General features: G+C 38.2%; 1 protein-coding gene across 3 annotated transcripts in view; it reads right to left on the minus strand.

Annotated features, from left to right (window-relative positions):
* Positions 1 to 20,390, minus strand: part of grid2 (glutamate receptor, ionotropic, delta 2) — a 1,199,099-nt gene that overhangs the window by 459,901 nt on the left and 718,808 nt on the right. For all 3 annotated transcript variants that reach the window (XM_061901055.1, XM_061901073.1, XM_061901064.1), the window contains exon 5: positions 979 to 1,032. In XM_061901055.1, coding sequence (XP_061757039.1) covers positions 979 to 1,032 — 54 coding nt within the window. The remainder of the gene's footprint in view (positions 1 to 978; positions 1,033 to 20,390) is intronic.

Consider the following 20,390-nt stretch of genomic DNA (forward strand, 5'->3'; position numbering starts at 1 on the left):
TATATATATGACACTATGGTGGTCTTATTTCCATCCTCCCACAGATGCCACAAACACGTAAATGTAAGAAAACCTCATGATATCTTAATCTAAACGGGAATGAAACATGTATTGTGGAATTTTGCTAATATCGAAAGTTGGGCGTTTTCTAACGTGATGAATGTGAGTTGAATTTGAATTGTGAAGTAGTTTAAACAAATATTTCAAAACATAATGTTCTATGCATGTATTTTCTGAATTGGACTGTATTCATTCTATGGGAAAAAAAAAAAAAACTACAACATTAAAAAACAAATATGTGGGTACTAAGGTTGTCTCAAAACCAATTTTTTAGTTTTCAAAATAAAGAAAACCTAAAAAAAATCAATATTGGGTTTATTTGTACAGAAAATGTTATGATACATTAAACATACGTTCATTGTTATTTTGTCATTAAATAAGATAGCGAGCATACTAGACAACTATTCTTTTAGTAGTGAGCAAAGACTCCTAATTGGCTGTTGACAAATGCAGTAACATATTGTGTCATTTCTGTTTGTATAATTTTGTTAACAATATGTGGGACAAGCGGTAGAAAAAAGGATGGATTATTAATCTACTTGGACGCATCTACCTGTAAAAAAAAAAAAGTACTGGTATTTTTTAGGGGCATTATTGTACCGTTTTTGATTCATTAGTACCGTGGTACTTTATTTGTAACATTATACGTACAACCCTAGTAGATCCATTCATATGTTTTACATCATTATTATACTTTTTCTTTTTTTCTTTGTTATTACTGAAAAAAAAAAAAAAAGAAAATCTACATTTCTGGCAAATTAGCCTATACTGTAAATATTGGGCTAATTTTCCTAGAATTTCCACGATCAAGATCAATAGCCAAAATAATAAAGTCTAAAAAACCACACATTTTAGAATAAAGCAACAATGACAAGCCATCCACCTAATGAGCTGACAAAATATTTCAACAGAACTCACCTCGTTGATGAGGATCCAATGGCAGTCAAAAGCCACCAAGTTGGTCTCCACCACCTGCAACACAACAAAACATTACATGTAGCGTAAAAAACACCCTCATGTGTCACTGACTGACACAAGTATAATCACATATACAGTGTAGTATTTCTCTGGAAATATACTTGGTGTATAAACATTGTTATGTATATAAGTGTGATTTACTCATGAGCAGTGTTGGGACTAGTTACTGTAACGCCGTTAGTCTTGTCGGTTAGTAGTGGTCTAACGCGTTGTTTTTTATATTCAGTAACTCAGTTACCGTTACTACATGATGAGTTGCTGCGTCATTTTATTTAGTATCGGCTAGAAACAGAAGATCTGAGTGTGGTTTATTGGAGAGTTGCAGTGTTGTCCTTCTGAATGTCTGTGTTTACTAACAAGACATCTGGCCGGAGCCGAAGCCGAGTTTCTTGACATGGAGATGTTCTCACTACTTTTCTTTTGTCAAGCACAAAGAAAAGAACATTTTAGTTAAATGTAAGTTGTGTCTTGGATCAAATATCCTATCTACTGCTCAAAACATCAATTCAAATCTGCTGAAACAGCGACAAAAGCAACAAGCTTCGACGAAGCTAGTAAAGAGAGACACACAGCGGCTGGATTTTGACAGAGGGACTGCTAGCCAGGACAACATTGATAGAGACGTTGAAGCGTATGTGCTAAAAGACATGCAGGCTATTTCTACAGCTGAGTCACCCGATTTCAGGCAGCTGGACACAGCGGACAGTGAGTACATAAACATGGAAAGCGAGCTAAAGAAAACACTAAACTCTAGCCTCTGCTCATCATTCAGCACTGAAGGTACACACACTCCCTCAATTCTCTTATATACTATTTCATGCTGGACTTTTAGAATGTTTGATTATCACATCGCTCTAAATGTATACACTATAAAGCTCACAAACATAAAGAGAGATCCTAGTGGGCCAGGCCTTTCCTTTTCTCTAAACTAAAACTGGGGAAACGTATACAATGTTCTGGGCTTCAGTACAGTGTTGATCTCATGAAGACATGATTTTATTTCACAATTCCTCAAGAGAAAAAAAGGCCTGGTTAGGCGTTTGTATAGCAGTATGTGTGTTGTATATAGTGACATGTCATATAGTCATGTTATGTGTGCCTTCCTTGGGTGGAGCCAGGTTTACAGCTATGTTGTGACAAGTTGTTATACAGTTTGTTACCTATGTATGTTATGCTGCAGCTATTTAAAATAGTTTTGTCAATTTGTTCTGGCCCAAAATAAATTGACCCTTTGAAACATATCTTTGTCATTGTGTGCTGTATGTAGAACACAGTGCTTAGCAGAGTTCAGTGATGCAAATGCAGCTCAAGTTGATCAACAGATTGTATTATTCTCCAGTGCAATAACAGTACTGAAATGAAGGCTAAAAGGGCATTAATGGGAACCTTAAAAAAAAAAGAAGAAAAAAGAAGTAACTGAATAGTTACTTTTCACATAAACTCATTACTTTTTGGTGGAAATAACTAAGTTACTTTTAGAATAAAGTAGCTAGTAACTGTAACTAGTTACTGGTTTTCAGTAACTAACCCAACACTGCTCATTAGCCACTGTGCTAAAACAAGGTAAACAATGAAAATAGCACAGATGCTCAGAGTAACAACATGGATAAATTCTGCCTTTTTTCCCACAAATCATTTTCGGTGTAAATAATACAAAAAATGGAATGGATTGGACAAAGTTGACCTGGTAATGATCCTGTCTTCCCAGGTAGTACCAGAGACTTAACTGAGGCAGTGCGCTGAATGTGTGAAAATACATTCTGGAACATTTGACACTCACTTTGCATGCATTGTACGTCACGGTCCAACAATGGTTAATGTATAGACCCTACCATAAGACTTTTTTTCCCCCCAGAGCATACAGTAGGATCGTCTAAAAGATGTATACTTGCCAAACTAACAGGTGAAACCCGACAAATTATCCCTGTCACTCACACACACCAGTGACCAGGGGCCTCATGGGTTAGTTAGTTGAGATGTATTAATAGTGAACTGGAGGTGGAAATGTTCTACATGCTGTGACTACTTTGGTAGTTCGGGCTTTGCCAACATTTGAGACGTGCAACTGGGGATAGGTTGATTGGCAACACTAAATTGGCCCTCGTGTGTGAATGTGTGTGTGAATTAGAGGTGTACAGTATACCGGTATTGGTGTAGTATCGCGATACTAATGAATAATATTCGGTACTATACAGCCTCTAAAAAGTACCGGACCCCCACACTCAAGCCCCGCCGTCGTCGTCACGTCATGACATTGTTGGTTTCCGAGCAGACGAGCATGTTCGGCAGCGCAAAATCACAGGACTCAAAATCACAAGGACTCAACAAATTCCAAGACTGGGTCATTCAACTTAATGGCAAAGACTGTACTCCCTGACTATGGCAACACACTTAGAAAAAACTAATAAGATTGCATACTAGCAAATATGACTCCAAAGTGCAAAAAAAAACAAAAAAAGGCTTGATTATTGTACACTTTTTTGTCTTTTAATTTCTTTTTTTTTTCCAAAAAAACTAAAAAATATATATATATTCATGTCAAAATGTAACTCTGCTGGTTTTATCAAAGGCACTTCAGAAGGATGGATGGATAGATAGATAGATAGATAGATAGATAGATAGATAGATAGATAGATAGATAGATAGATAGATAGATAGATAGATAGATAGATAGATAGATAGATAGATAGATGGATAGATAGTACTTTATTGATTCATTCAGGAGAGTTCCCTCAGGAAAATAACAATTCCAGCAGCAGTGAACAGAATTGAGATCAAATTTAAAAAGTAAAAAGTAAATAATGAGGGTATTAATGGAAATAAAATAGAAAATACTACAATAAAAATAAAAACAACAACAAAAACAATAAACATATAACAGTAAAAATAAGCGTATAACAAGAGAAACTAGGCAGTCGTGAACATGTTATGAAAACGTATTGCACTGTTGTTGTTTTTTTTTTATTGCAGTTTATTTCAGTTGTACAGTATGATGGCGTGTGGAACAAAGGAGTTAGTTTGTCTATTAGTCCTGCACTTGGGCGATTAAAGATCTCCAAGAAAAAAACAAACTCATAAAGTTTAATAATGTAACTCAAGTGTTAATTAACTAACTTCAACAAATGTTTACTAATTTGATTAAGATCCTGACTTAATGGATATCTGATGCTGCAATTTCAACACTGCCCAGAGTTATTTATTTATATAAATCAACAGATCGAGGCCAAGCAAATTCTCTTATAGCAAGTCAGAGCTTTATTTCTCACCAAAACAAAGCAATAAACTTCTTCTGCCATTGTCTTTCTTACTTTTAAATATCGCTCTCTCATTGCAGTGTGTTTCAACCACTAGTGTGCCGTGAGATACAGTCAGGTGTGCCGTGGGAGATTATGTGATTTCACCTATTTGGGTTAAAAATATTTCTTGCAAACCAGTAATTATAGTCTGCAAATGATGTGTTGTTGTTGTGTGACGGTCCTGTCTAGAGCTCGGCAGAGTCACCGTGTAACACTCTTCCATATCAGTAGGGGGCAGCCGGTAGCTAATTGCTTTGTAGATATCGGGAGCAGCGGGAGGCAGGGTGCAGGTAAAAAGGTGTCTAATGCTTGAACCAAAAATAAACAAAAGCTGAGTGTCCCTAAGAAAAGGCATTGAAGCTTAGGGAAGGTTATGCAGAACAAAAATAAAACTGAACATGCTACAAAGTAAAAAAAAAAAACAGAATGCTGGATGACAGCAAAGACTTACTGTGGAGCAAAGACGACGTCCACAATGTACACGCAAACATGACATGACAATCAACAATGTCCCCACAAAGAAAGATAAAAACAAATGAAATCTTCCATCCATCCTTCTTCTTCCGCTTATCCGAGGTCGGGTCGCGGGGGCAGCAGCCTAAGCAGTGAATCCCAGACTTTCCTCTCCCCAGCCACTTTGTCCAGCTCTTCCCGGGGTATCCCAAGGCGTTCCCAAGCCAGCCGGGAGACATAGTCTTCCCAACGTGTCCTGGGTCTTCCCCATGGCCTTCTACCTGTCAGATGTGCCCAAAACACCTCCCCAGGGAGGCGTTCGGGTGGCATCCTGACCAGATGCCCGAACCACCTCATCTGGCTCTTTTCGATGTGGAGGAGCAGCGGCTTTACTTCTAGCTCCTCCCGGATGGCAGAGTTTCTCACCCTATCTCTAAGGGAGAGCCCTGCCACCCGTCGGAGGAAACTAATTTCAGCCGCTTGTACCCGTGATCTTATCCTTTCGGTCATAACCCAAAGCTCATGACCAAAGGTGAGGATGGGAACGTAGATCGACAGGTAAATTGAGGGCTTTGCATTCCGGCTCAGCTCCTTCTTCACCACAACGGATCGATACAGCGTTCGCATTACAGAAGACGCCACACCGATCCATCCGCCTGTCGATCTCACAATCCACTCTTCCCTCACTCGTGAACAAGACTCCGAGGTACTTTGTACTTGGCTCCTCTCTGAGCTCTCACCTTATCGTGGTGGAGGAGTTTGCGTGTCCCAATGATCCTAGGAGCTACGTTGTCCAGGGTCTCCCAAGACAAACAGGTCCTAGGTGAGGGATCAGACAAAGAGCAGTTCGAAAACTTCCATGGATTTACAACAACCGAGACTCAGCTTTCCCTCGCCCGGACGCGGGTCACCGAGGCCCCCTCCCTGGAACCAGGCCGGGAGTTGGGGCACGATGGCCCATGGCCATGGGGAGAGGCCGAAAAGGCAACGCGTGTCCCCCCTCCAATGGGTTGACCACTCATAGGAGGGGCCATTGAGGTCGGGTGCATTTTGAGCTTGGCAGCAGCCGTAGGCAGGGCACTTGGCGGTCTGATCCTCGGCTACATAACCTAGCTCTCGGGACTGAAATATCTTTGATTGCTAAAAGTAGATGCGGGAAATATCGCTCAAAGGAAGACATGAAACTGCTGCAGGAAAATACCGAAAAAACTGAAAAAGCCACCAAATATATATATATATATATATATATATATATATATATATATATGTCTTGATTGGATTATCCGGAGAATAGTGCTCGATACCGTGGTAGAGCGCAATATGTAGGTGTGGGAAAAAATCACAAGACTACTTCATCTCTACAGATCTGTTTCATGAGGGGTTCCCTCAAAAAATCTCCTGGTTAAAACAAAACAATAACAGTACAATAGGTTTTCATAACATGGTCACTACTGCTTAGTTTCTCTTGTTATATTCTTATTTTACTGATATATTTTTATTCCCATTGTTGCTTTTTATTTTTATTCTTATTGTAATATTTCTATATTTTGTTTCCATTTAAAACCCCATTATTTACTTTTTTAAATTGATATCAACTCTGTACACTGCTGCTGGAATGTGAATTTTCCTGAAGGAACTCTCCTAAAGGAATCAATAAAGTACTATCTATCTATCTATCTATCTATCTATCTATCTATCTATCTATCTATCAAAATAGGAGCGTGAGACAAGAACTAAAACACGACACACAGGAAAACAACAAAAAACTCATAATAAGTCAGGGTGTGATGTGACAGGTGGTGACAGTACACCTACTTTGAGACAAGAGCTATATTGATGCATGCTTGGTTATGGTTTAAACTCATATCCAACAATTGCGACCTTTTACTGTCAACTGAGTTTCACTTTTTAATGATTTCTGCTGGTGGTGTACCTTCAAATTTTGTTCAATGCAATAAATGTGCCTTGTTTGAAAAACCCTGTCTTATTGCAATTAACACACCTTGCCCCATGTACTGTACCCACTCCATTCACCCCGGTCTCTCCATATCAGCATGTATTAAAAAAACAACAACAACAACAACAACACTGCGTATATCATTAGCTATAATTGCCTAGTTTTCTATAGCGCCCGTGTATCATAAAACACTTTTGGGCCATAAACAAAAGGCAACAGCTGGAAAGGGTGACAGAGTGTGGCTAATAGTGCTTTAATCTTCCGCGGTGTCTCCATAAAACTTCATCATCGTAATGCTGATGGCCGCACATAAAGCATCCTGTCAACGCAAAACATGGAGGCTGAAGAAGGAGGCCGTATGCAGAACCATGACTCACAATTAAAAAGGTGAGCTCTTTACCTTACATTGTACTTTATAGTGTCTGCCTCCTTACCGTGTAATATGCAAATGTCTCTTTGGAAAGTTACATGACCAACAAGAAAGGTAATGCACTGAGGAGTGTGACGATGGTAATTAAAATAGTTTATTATTGTGGAGGTTGCCCTCCAGGGGGTTCTTTGGACCACCAAGCATCGACATGACAGCCCGGTTCAGTTTCACAACACAGTTTTATTTTGCAATAAGTGTCTCTTGTCTCTCTTAATCTATCGCTCTCGCTCGCGCTCTTGCTCCAGCTCCCACCATGTCTCTCCTCCCGGTTTGCTGCTTATACACAGCGACTGGTGATTAGATAAACAGGCCCAAGTGGGCCTACTACGCACCTGTCGCTGACTTCTGGCACACCATGCTTCGCTGCAGGCCCGCAGACCACGCCTCCCTCCACAATTATATTTCCAGCATGCCTAACAAACGTTTTCACCTTCATTTATACACAATCCAAAATGTCCGAATAGGACTCGGACCGAGGGCGTCAAACTCATTTTAGCTCAGGGGCCGCAAGGAGGAAAATCTGTGCAAACGCGGGCCGGACTATTAAAATCATGGCATTTAAATTAAAAAAATAAAGACAACTTCACGTTGTTTTCTTTGTCTCATTTTGGCCAAAAATAGAACAAACACATTCTGAAAATTTTACAATTAAAATATAGAAAGAAACTACTGGGAGCGGTAAAGTTTAGATTAAGTTTAGAATGAATGTTTATAACTGAATACATTTAAATATGCATTAAAAAATATTTTCTTTTGTATACTTTTTTTTTCATGAATTAAGTAACGTTTACGACAACCTTTTTCCCAAACACGATATTGAATGTGAGCTATAACAGGCTGATGCATACATTTATCATTTGTTTCCAAAACAGTTACAAATAAGTGGGACCCCAAAAATACACTGTGAGACTTGATGGGGTCCCTGTAACCCCATTTTGAAAATTCCCAGCACCAACACTAATGGAGTAGTAGTGCGTGCAAAACAGCAGCAGGTGCCTGTTGCCTACGGGCCGGTTCTAATACTAATCAAATGTCATCCCCGGGGCCAAATATATATTTCTATGGACTAGGAGAAAGCAGGGTTTATTTAATCTTATACTTTTTCCATGTCTCAGCAATAATCAACTGATGAATTGTTCAGTATGTGTGTTTTAACAAGTTCTTTCACTTAATCGATACTTTAAATTTTTCAGTACAGAAAAATGAAAGTATGAAGAGGTCACCTAAATGATATACTGTATTTGTCTTATAGGAATATATAATTTTAAAAATAAACTGCATTTTCGGGTAGAATTTTGTAGATCATTCACATTTAGAGATGTCCGATAATGGCTTTTTTGCCGACATTCCGATATTGTCCAACTCTTAAGTACCAATTCCGATATCAACCGATACCGATATATACAGTCGTGGAATTAACACATTATTATGCCTAATTTTGTTGTGATGCCACACTGGATGCATTAAACAATGTAACTTTACCACAAATTGATTAACGTGGACCCCGACTTAAACAAGTTGAAAAACTTATTCAGGTGTTACCATTTAGTGGTCAATTGTACAGAATATGTACTGTACTATATACTAATACAAATTTCAATCAATCAATCAAACACAAGGTTTTCCAAAATAAGAGAACAACTTCAACTCCGGTTATGGAAAAAAATGGCAACATGGCACTGGCATATTTATTATTGAAGTCACAGAGTGCATAATTTTTTTTAACATGCCTCAAAACAGCTTGAAATTTGGTAAATGCTCTCCCTGATAACATCCTGATATACTATACTTTGACTTTCACAAAGTGCATTTTTTTTTATTTTTTTTAAACATGCCTCAAAACTACAGCAACAAAAACAATAAAAGCACACAGCTTCAGTCCAGAGTATACTAGACTCTAGTGTACTCTACGGCCTATGTCTGCATTTCACCGAAAATGTAGCGCTCCGTACAGCGGCGTTTTAAAAAAGTTAATAATTTAAATTTTTGAAACCGATACAGATAATTTCTGATATTACATTTTGAAGCATTTATCGCCCGATAATATCGGACATCTCTAATCACATTCCTTTTGCAGGACAAGAACACACTTATTTTTCTTTATTTTATGCATTCTTAATAGTAAATAAATGCGATCAAAAGTCTTACAATGGAGCCTATGGGAGTACTTCTGTTCTGCCCATAAAAGCCATTAAAAAAACATCCACACATCTCCACTCAGGTTTTATATACATGCTGTATGTAATGTAGTCGCAGGCACATTTATAATTTATGTATTTTACTAATTTTAAGCATTAATTTAAAAAATGCATCACGTTTGCTTTTTTCAACAACAACACTGATTTTTACTCACTGCAGACATCAAGAGAGCCAAGAAACATAATAAAAATCGCTTATTGTATGTAAAATGTCTGCTGTCATTAAGATGCCAACAGACAGAGTCTTGCTGTATTCCCATTTAAATGAAGAATGACTCATAATCCTCGCTATTAGTATAATCACATTTATATATTATCACACAACTTTAGTATGCTTAAAGTCTGTTGCTATAGTTATTAGCTATTGTGCTTAAACTGTACTTTTTCTATCTGTGCAAGGACAAAAAAAACTTATTGTCTGAGGGGTGGCCTCAGCCGCAGATTTTATCTTTATTTTAGACCACTAACAGCCAAGGACTTCAAGGACCTCAACGAAGATAAGACGACAGCACGCAGACGAAGCGGGGACAAGGCTAAATCACAAAGCCTCAGCACATTCCGTCACCTATTGTGCGTCCTGGACCTCTTTTGCATGATACATGTGACCACTCCTTTTAGAGGCGGCCTCAATGATGTTGACTCTGGAACTTCTGAATAAAAAGAGGGACGTGGGAGCTGAACCTTAGAGCGTAGGGCGAGACTGTGACTAAGTGTGCAGCTCAATGCGTTCTCCTCATGAGCTAAATTGAACTCTGTCTCTGCATGATTCCTTGCTTCCTGTCTGTTTAATAGATGTCATCAGTGTTTCAACCTGACACTCGCAAAAAAAAGGGAGGGTGGGACCAAGCATCTTTTTGGCTCTTTTTCGCCATTCCTGGGTCTGAATGGCATGTGAAACTGTACTAAGTTGTTAGATTACGTACTCATCCCTCAACTATCAAGGTGGGAGGCATGACCTCTGATTTAAAATTAACTTTCCCAATCACCGAGTCGATTATGTCAACATAGTCACACAAGCTTGTGATCACGGCACCGGGGAATTAGTTTGTGTGTGTTAGTGCTTATAATAACAACATTACTCATACTTTGTAGATAGTCAAGTCACAAAACTATTGCTGTGGTATTGCTGGCATTTTTTGGATTGTTTTTTTTTCAGGGGAGGGGGGTCATGTGCGGAATAAAGGACCTCTCATTGGTGCTGTTGTAAGCAGACTTTTATTTACAAGTTAGCATGCATTAAAAATATATATACAGTATCCGTTGTCATGTATTTCATAATAATTGTGATTGATAGGCAATTTTTTTTTAAAAAGTGCATTTCCCTTTTAACTTTAAGAGCTTGCAAGTAGCCTAATCAGTGATAATGAATAAAATACATGAATAAAAGAATAGATGTTGACACAGTATACCCTAAATAAAAAACTGCATGAATACTTAATATAATTTGTAAAACTAACATAGTGGCGTGAATAGATGTAAACTGTTATAGAGGATCGATAATTAAAAATTGACATGATGTTTGTGTTCTTTTGTATAATATTTTTTCATGAATTAAGTGATTTTTATGACAACCTTTTTTTCCAAAACACAATATAGAATGTGAGCTATAACATGATAATGCATACATTTATCATTTGTTTCCAAAAGAGTTACAAAAAAGTGGGACCCCAAAAATATACTGTGGGACCTTATTTTTATGACTTGATGGGGTCCCTGGTAAGATAAAAAAAACAGCAAAAATTAAAGTATTTGCCGTGTTGGTTTGTTTGTTTTCGTGCGCTGTGGTGTGAAGGTTCCCGGTTATTCCATTATGATCTCCCACTAGCAGCCGCCTCGGACAGATGTTTGCAGCTAATTAGTGAAAGGACACACTCTTAGAACACTTTGTACTCACACAAAAACACACAAACAATCACTAAAACCAACCAAAAGATGTAATATGACAACCACAAATCCTAATGGTTGACTGCTCGAACCACGCCGGTGGCTCTTTGTTTTTGATACACTGCTTGGTACCTAAATAAAGGAACCTTCCATTTGCACATCGCCAGCCTTCTCTGCATCCTGGGATCACGCCATCAACCAAAACTATGTGCCACAAAAATAAGCACAGAAATAAGCCCGTCGCTGCTCTAGGTAACAAGCCAGTATATCCATATGCATTTGGAGCATACCGTATACTTTTTACAAACATGTTGTAAATGGTTTGTGGAGAAGTCGTATCTTTCGCCATTAGAAATATGCTGATTACGTTAAAAAATGTTTAATATTCAACGAAAATTGTATTGTTCATGATGTACTGAGCAACTAGGACATAGGTGTGTGTATCATTTTTCTAGCTTCTTATTTCCATGATGGCCTCACAAACAAACAAAAAGCATGTGGGATGAATTACTGAACTGGGGACACCTCAGCCATATCTGGCCAGAAGATTAGAATTGAAAAAAAAAGAGTAACAGGAAGAAAAGCGCTGACTCAATCAAGTAGAAGTTGTTTGGTGCCGCCTGTTGCTTTGCATTTCAATAGTACCTCAATTAATGAGCTTAATTTGTACTGTGTAGGGATTTAGAATGCTGTGGAAACACAAACCACACACTTCTACAGGGGCCAAAAGTTCAAGTGGAAAATAGCCTATTTTTTATTTGCAACTTAAAGCTTAAAATTAACAAAAAGTCCTGCACAGTGGCTTGGGGTTAGAGTGTCCGCCCTGAGATCGGTAGGTCGTGAGTTCAAACCCCGGCCGAGTAATACCAAAGACTATAAAAATGGGACCCATCACATCCCTGCTTGGCACTCAGCATCAAGGGGTTGTATATTGGGGGTTAAATCACCAAAATGATTCCTGAGCGTGGCCACCGCTGCTGCTGACTGCTCCCCTCACCTCCCAGGAGGTGGAACAAGGGGATGGGTCAAATGCAGAGGGTAATTTCACCACACCTACCGTGTGTGTGACTATCATTAGGACTTTAACTTTTAACGTTAACTCTTATTTGAAAACAATCTTAAAAAAAAACAAAAAACAAACAAAAACAAAAAAAAAACACACAAAAAAAAAATAATATATATATATATATATATATATATATATATATATATATATATATATATATATATTTGTGTGTATTATTATTTATCTGTTTGTATTCTTTTATTTTATTTCTGATTAATATTATTGATAATTTAGGTAACACTTTAGTATGGGGAACACATTCACCATTAATTAGTTGCTTATTAACATGCAAATGAGTAACATATTGGCTTTTAATTAGTCATTAATAAGTACTTATTTATGCCTTATTCTGCATGGCCTTATTATACAACCAGTAAGCCATTAACTACCCCAACCCTAACCCTTATGTGTTCCCCTATTGTCCAAATAACTCTAAATTAAGTGTTTGTTACTTTAATAAGCAACTAATTAATGATGAATATGTTCCCCATACTAAAGTGTTACAATAATTCATTATTATTTTCCTTTTTTTATTTTATTTAACTGATTTATCTGTCAATATTGTTATTTTGTTTTCTTGCTTTTTCTTTATTCTTTTTTTTGGGGGGGGGGGGACAGGCAACGTTGGGATACAAACAAAAAAAAATTGACAATCAGGGCAGACAATATATATGTAATGTATGTAAATATGATGTAATGTATCTGAATGTCTGATGCTGGATCTCATTGAAAATTAAATGGAAAAAAAAGAAAAAAAAAACAATCTTAGGATAGGACTCTTAAGTAGAGATACCACGGCGTAACTCTCACAACCCTGAATATTTTTATATACTATATGTGGGTTGATTATCACTAGATTTATTAGTTAATTAACACTACGGATTAGTTGCATTAAAATAGTTTTTGGCTGAATACAAACCAAGAGTCTTGAAACTGTTTGCCTTGCAGGTGGCATTTGGAAACTATCTGCAAAACTGCATACCTTTTACAATCTTACTGGTGTCCAACAGGGAGAAAAATGCTGCTTCCCTCCAAGCGAGCCCATCTTGCCGCCATCCATAATACCTGCTGCTGCAGCATCGCAGCCCATTTGCATGTGGATGGAATAGGTCGCTGTGGGAAAATTACTTTCAATAAATTCCCCGGTGCATTCGGTGCAACACCCTGCAGCCATTGCTGCAGGAGACGGATAAGAGAGCGGGGAGAAAAAAAAATGTAGCGATGGCGGACAGACTTCAGAGGGTAGCGACGAAGAATGCACAACTAGCCTTGCATACGAGACTGAACTGAAAAGGAAGTCGCCGAGATCCCTCAATGGTATGTTGCTGCTAGTGCACGTTACGGCTGCTGGGGACACCTTTGGATTATGTGCTGTAGAGGAGGAGAATGATATCCTTTACAGATAATCCCGACTGCAAAAAGTTGGGCCTGAACCGATAAAACATGGCTTCCACTCGACATCTTGTTGTTTTTCTGATACATTTTAGTCGACAAGTGTTTAAAAACACATTTTCTGCAAGGACCGACTGCAATCCCGCTCAACACAGTCACATTAACCCTTCTTAAATTGGAGGCTTGTCATTTATATCAAGTAAGATGGTAACCATAGAATCATAAATGGAACTACTTATACAATTTGTTTTCAAACAAGCAGTCTGTCGGGTCTGTGGGAGCCGTTCTCAATTTTCATTTAAAGAAAAATGATACAATTAATTAATTTTTCAACCTGAGACTCACTGACTTTGGCTCATTGTATGTGAAGAACATGTATCGGAATACATATTTAATGATCACACACATTTCTATTACATATAATATGCTTTGGTCCACTGGACCCAGGGCTAATACAAGTGTGGAAATTGATGTTTTGAGTACCACACGCACCCACCCACCCGCACGCACTCACGCACGCACGCACACATGCACGCACGCACGCACACACACACACACACACACACACACCAGGCCTAGACAGGAGGAGGACAGAGTGTATGTACACAGATCATCAGAGGGGTCAAATGTGCGAGAAAATGAGAGCAGACGGTGTTGACAAACAGTGTTGCAACCTTGTGTGGGAACCGCAGGTGCAAAAACACAAAAGAAAAATCACTGTTGGATGGCTTTCACTCGACATTTTGTTGTTTTTCTTATACATGTCAGTTGACTAGTGTTTAAAAAAACATTTTCTGCATGGATCCGGGGCTAATAGAAGTGTGGAAATTAATGTTTTGAGTACCACACGCACCCACCCACCCACACGCACGCACGCACGCACACACACACGCACACACACACACACACACTGCAGGCCTAGACAGGAGGAGGACAGAGTGTAGGTACACAGAACATCATAGGGTTAAATGTACGAGAAAATGAGAGCAGACAGTGTTGACAAACAATGTTGCAACCTTGTTCTGGGAACCGCAGGAGCAGAAACACAAAAGAAGAATCCCTGTGGGATGGCTTTCACTCGAGATCTTGTTGTTTTTCTTATACATTGCAGTCGAAAAGTGTTTAAAAACACATTTTCTGCATGGATCCGGGGCTAATAGAAGTGTGGAAATTGATGTTCTGTGTACCACACACACACGCACGCACGCATGCACACACACACACACACACACACACACACACACACACACACACACACACACACACACACACACACACACACACAAACACACAGCAGGCCTAGACAGGAGGAGGACAGAGTGTAGGTACACAGAACATCAGAGGGTCAAATGTGCGAGAAAATGAGAGCAGACAGTGTTGACAAGCAATGTTGCAACCTTGTGTGGGAACCGCAGGTGCTGAAACACAAAAGAAGAATCCCTGTGGGATGGCTTTCACTAAACATTTTGTTGTTTTTTCTGATCATTTTCAGTCGACTCGTGTTTATAAACACATTTTCTGCATGGACCCGGGTCTAATATAAGTGTGGAATTTGTTGTGGGATCTGAACCGAGGATATCGTTGTGGTTTGTGCAGCGCTTTGAAACACTTGTGATTTAGGGCTTTATAAATAAACATTGATTGATTGATAGCAGACTTATATGCACATATTTGCCACTGCTTAAGACGAACAAACAAAACGTAGCACTTCATATTCTGCAACCAAATTCTCAAAATACCAAAAAGGAAGAACAAAAAAACATTGCTTGATTGCAAGAAATTGCTAATAAATGTAATAGAAATAAAGTAAAAGGGGGAGGAGGTGCACAATTTGAGACTAATGGCATACATTATCAAAGTGCTCACAATTTGAGCTGAACAAATGGCACTTGATTAACAAGTCCATTTAATAGTCACGAATTATACACAGAAAAAAGGTTAAATATTAACATTTTTATAATAATAAAATTCGCCAAAAAGTACCCTGTGGAGTTTTTTGGCCACATGCATACTGATCAGGCCTTGTGCAGCACCAATGTGTGCAAGTAATCAGCCATTAAAGTGGGCTCGCGTCTGCAGACATTTTATTGCTGGCCATTAACTATTTATGTTAAACATCTGCTTGGTACAAATGATGGACATTTCAATGAACTACATGTATTTATGCAGATAAACATTACCAGCAGAGAGCATATGTCACAAATAGTGGTTGAAAAGAACCAATTTGACAAATAAAAGGTCATAAAAAGCCCGCAGTGCCCCAGACTGGAAGTCTCTGCAGAGAGTGGTGAGGACAATGGAAAATATCATCCAGACTCCTCTTCGTCCTATCCGGGAGATGGCAAAAAGCCGCTGCCAGACCAGGGCTCAGAAAAACTGCAGAGACTCCTCCCACCCCCAACCAAGGACTGTTTTCACTGCTGGACTCGAGAAAGAGGTTCCGCAGCCTCCGTAGCAGAACCTCCAGGTTCTGTAACAGATTCTTCCCTCAGGCCATAAGACTTTTGAACACATCATAATAATCCCCGCCATTCCCCCCAAAAAAGGGATTAACCGTCTGGAATATACAGACAATGTAACATACATCCACAAACGTGGATGCATATGCAAAAGTGCAATATATTTATCTTTACAGTAATCTATGTATTTATATCTGCACCCTATAGATCTTTTATCCTGCACTACCACAAGTTCATGCAACGCAATTTCGTTCTTATATGTACTGTAAAGTTCAAATTCGAATGACAATAAAACGGAAGTCTAGTCTAGTCTAAATTGTCAATTGTCCATGTTTTACTGAGCAGCCAGGACATGTTTGGGCATCACTTTTAAATTAAAAAATAAGTTAAATTCCCTCGTCTATGGTTATCATCACTTGTACCCTTCTACACTGCAAAAACTGAAATCTAAGTAAGATTAAAAATCTCAAATAAGGGTGATATTTGCTTATTTTCTGTCTGATAAGGTAATTCTTCTCACTAAGCAGATTTTATGACAGAGTGTTTTACTTGTTTTAAGTGTTTTGGTCGTGAATTATCTCAGTAAGATATTACAGCCTGTGGCTGAGATGTTATGACCTATATTGAGTAAAACATGCTTGAAACTAGAATATCAACTGTTGCAAAGCTGTGTCATCAACACTCACAAGTATAAAACGACTTTATTAAAGTACAAATTTTTTATTTCAAGCTTGAGCAAAGAAATCATATGACAGCCAAATGGACTTTGCTGTTTTATTTTCAATGGGACAAGAGAAAATAAGTACTCATACAGTATTACAGTTGACACAGTACAGTAAACAGAGAGTTAATATTTAAACATTTAACATGTGACATTTCAAAATATTTTGAACAGAAATAGTTCATGCACTTTCAGGTAAATTATTCAAAATAACAATAAAAAATATTTGGCTGGGGACCGGGCAGTATGAAATATATATATATATATATATATATATATATATATATATATATATAAATTTTTTTTTTCCTCGCGTACTAATTGACTAAAAGAGCACGCACTTGGCGCAATGATGTCATGTTATCGATGGGAAAATGCATTTTTAGACCATATGATTTGCCTGAGCAGCTAGGATACCCCGAGACAAAAAACGATTGCCTTGTATCCTTCGATTAAGAACAGTAAACTAGTTTTTAGTTTAAGTTTGCTGGTTTCAAGAAATGTAATGCCGGGCGCATATCATTATGTCAAGATAATGGCACTAGGATTTACTTCATTTAAGAATATTTTTCAACATATTCAGAAAAAAGGTGTCATGTTTTTTTTTCTATCAAGAAAAGTGCACTTGTTATTAATGAGAATATACTTATTTTAAGGTATCGTTTTGGTTCATTGAGGTTAGCTAATTTTACTTGTTTTGAAAAGTCTTGACAAGCCAAATGTTCTTGTTCTATTGGCAGATAATGTTGCTTAGTTCAAGTAAAATACCTCCATTTTTTGTATTTTTTGTTTTGTTTTTGAACACTGATTGTTTGCAGTGTAGTCATCACCACAAACAGAAATACTATGCAAACACATTTTTTTTTTAATTTGGCCTACAGATTATGATTAGAAGACTGAACAAAATAATGCAAAATTGCAACAGTAATTACAACATCCTGTTGGTTCCTAAACATATCAGGTATGTTGTAAGGCAGTGGTTCTCAACCTCTTTTCAGTGATGTACCCTCTGTGAATTTTTTTTTTAATTCAAGTACCCCCTGATCAGAGCTAAGCATTTTTGGTTGAAAAAAAGACATAAAGAAGTAAAATACAGCACTACGTCATCAGTTTCTGATTTATTAAATCGCATAACAGTGCAAAATATTGCTCATTTGTAGTGTTATTTCTCGAACTATTTGGAAAAAAAGATATAAAAATAACTAAAAACTTATTGAAAAATAAACAAATGTTCAATTATACATACAGATTTCTACACATGAAAGTACTCATTAACTTAAAGTGTCCTCTTTGGGGATTGTAATAGAGATCCATCTGGATTCATGAACTTAATTCTAAACATTTCTTCACAAAAAATACATCTTTAACATCAATATTTATAGAACATGTCAACAAAAAATCTAGCTGTCAACACTGAATATTGCATTTTTGTATTTCTTTTCACAGTTAATGAACTTACATTCCTATTTTGTTAAAGTAGTATTCAATAAATATATTTCTAAAGGATTTTTGAATTGTTGCTATTTTTAGAATATTTAAAAAAAATCTCACGTACCCTTTGACATACCTTCAAGTACCCCCAGGGGTACGCGTACCCCCATTTGAGAACCACTGTTCTAAGGCACTATTTCCAAGTATACAGTGTATTCTGGTTAGGAAACAGAGGTTGATGTAATTAAGTCTTTCGGATTCAAAAGCAATGGCGCGTACCACGACACCAGTCAGAGGGGTGTCAAAGGCCCGTGAGCGTCTTCCTTGCAGCTAATGACTGGAAATCACTGCCATTACTGCTGGTTTAATTAGTCTGATCCAGCAGTGGTCACACACCAATGATCTACTGGGGAGCAGCTGGGTGTGTGTGTGTGTGTGTGTGTGTGTGTGTGTGTGTGTGTGTGTGTGTGCGCTGTCACACAGTGACAGGGTCTTGCCCTGCTCTACCAGTGCAAGTATCGGCATTATTGATGAGTCGCTCACTTTGGGACGAAAAGCAAAGGAGGAAAAAGCGGCCGCAGAGATGGTTTCTCTTTCTCTCTTTTTCCATACGTCGGTCTGCACTCACTCAGCAAAGGTTTGCATGTGCGTGTGCTGCTGAGGCAAAGGGTAAGAGAGGCTAACGTGCATAACATGACTGCACGTGTGGATGACGGTGGGCGCTTGTTGGCCTTGTGGTTATTGACCCGACGGTGGATCCAAAGCGACCGGAAAGTCTATTGAGAGAAGGTTTGAAGACAGACACGGAAGAACATCTATGTCTATGTCATTCGACATCCACTTCTGGGGACCCTTCTTAAGTTTTTGTTCCCCCCCCAGCTGAGATGTTTTGAGTATTTCCTTGCCCGGATCCATCCATCCATCCATTTCTACCGCGTGTCCCTTTTAGGGTTGCGGGGGGTCGTTGGAGCCTATCTCAGCTGCATTTGAGCGGAAGTTTCCTTGTCCGCATGTGGGTTTAAATCAGGGGATGTCACGGTAAATTTGTGAAGCCCTTTGAGACAACAGTGATTAAGACAGGGGTGCCAAACGTACGGCCTGAGGGCCGGGTCAGGCCCGTGGGACAGGCTAAATCCAACCCGCGGAATGAGTTTTCTAAGTATAAGAATTAAACCAAACATTTTTGAATGGAAGAAACAGTTGTTCTAAATGTTTCCACTGGATGTCGCAATAGCACATCGTTGCATCTGTGTAGATCAGGGGTCCCCCAAACTACGGCCTGCGGGCTGGACCCGGCCCGCCAGCGTTCGAGATCTGGCTCGCGGTAAGTCCCAATTTAAAAAAATATATATATTTATCCATCCATCCATTTTCTACCGCTTATTCTCTTTGGGGACGCGGGGGACGGTGGTGCCTATCTCAGCTAAAATATTTTTTTTAATTTATTTTTTTTAAATCTGTCATTTTTAATCCATTTTCTACCGCTTGTTGCTTGTTACTCTCAGAGTCTCCGAATCACTCAGGCAAATCACATTGTCTACAATGCATTTTCCAATATATATATATATATATATATATATATATATATATATATATATATATATATATATATACAACGACAAATACTTAACCACGACAAGTAATTGTAAAAAAAAAAAATATGTACATTTTCAGAATGTGCTTGTTCTATTTTTTTTAACAAAGAAAACAATCTAAGTTGTCTTTATTTTTAAGTTATCGTGCCGTGATTTTACCAGTCTGGCCCACTTGGGAGTAGATTTTTCTCCATGTGGCCCCTGATCTAAAAATGAGTTTGACACCCCTGGATTATGGGCTGTATAAATAAATGTTGATTGATTGATTGAAGTTTTGAAGTAATCATGGACCAGGGCACCAAAACATGCAATGAATTGCCTATGGATGTTATTTGATCAAAATAATAGTGTGTGCGAGAAACAGGCTCCAGTTTTGTAGACGGGGCCGTTATATCGAATCTGGCGATGGAAAGGGGGCATTTCAAATGCAGTTAGTTATCTACCGATTACTCCAAAAATAATTGATATCA

The sequence above is a fragment of the Nerophis ophidion genome, linkage group LG01 (assembly GCF_033978795.1).
Source record: "Nerophis ophidion isolate RoL-2023_Sa linkage group LG01, RoL_Noph_v1.0, whole genome shotgun sequence".
Lineage (NCBI taxonomy): Eukaryota > Metazoa > Chordata > Actinopteri > Syngnathiformes > Syngnathidae > Nerophis > Nerophis ophidion.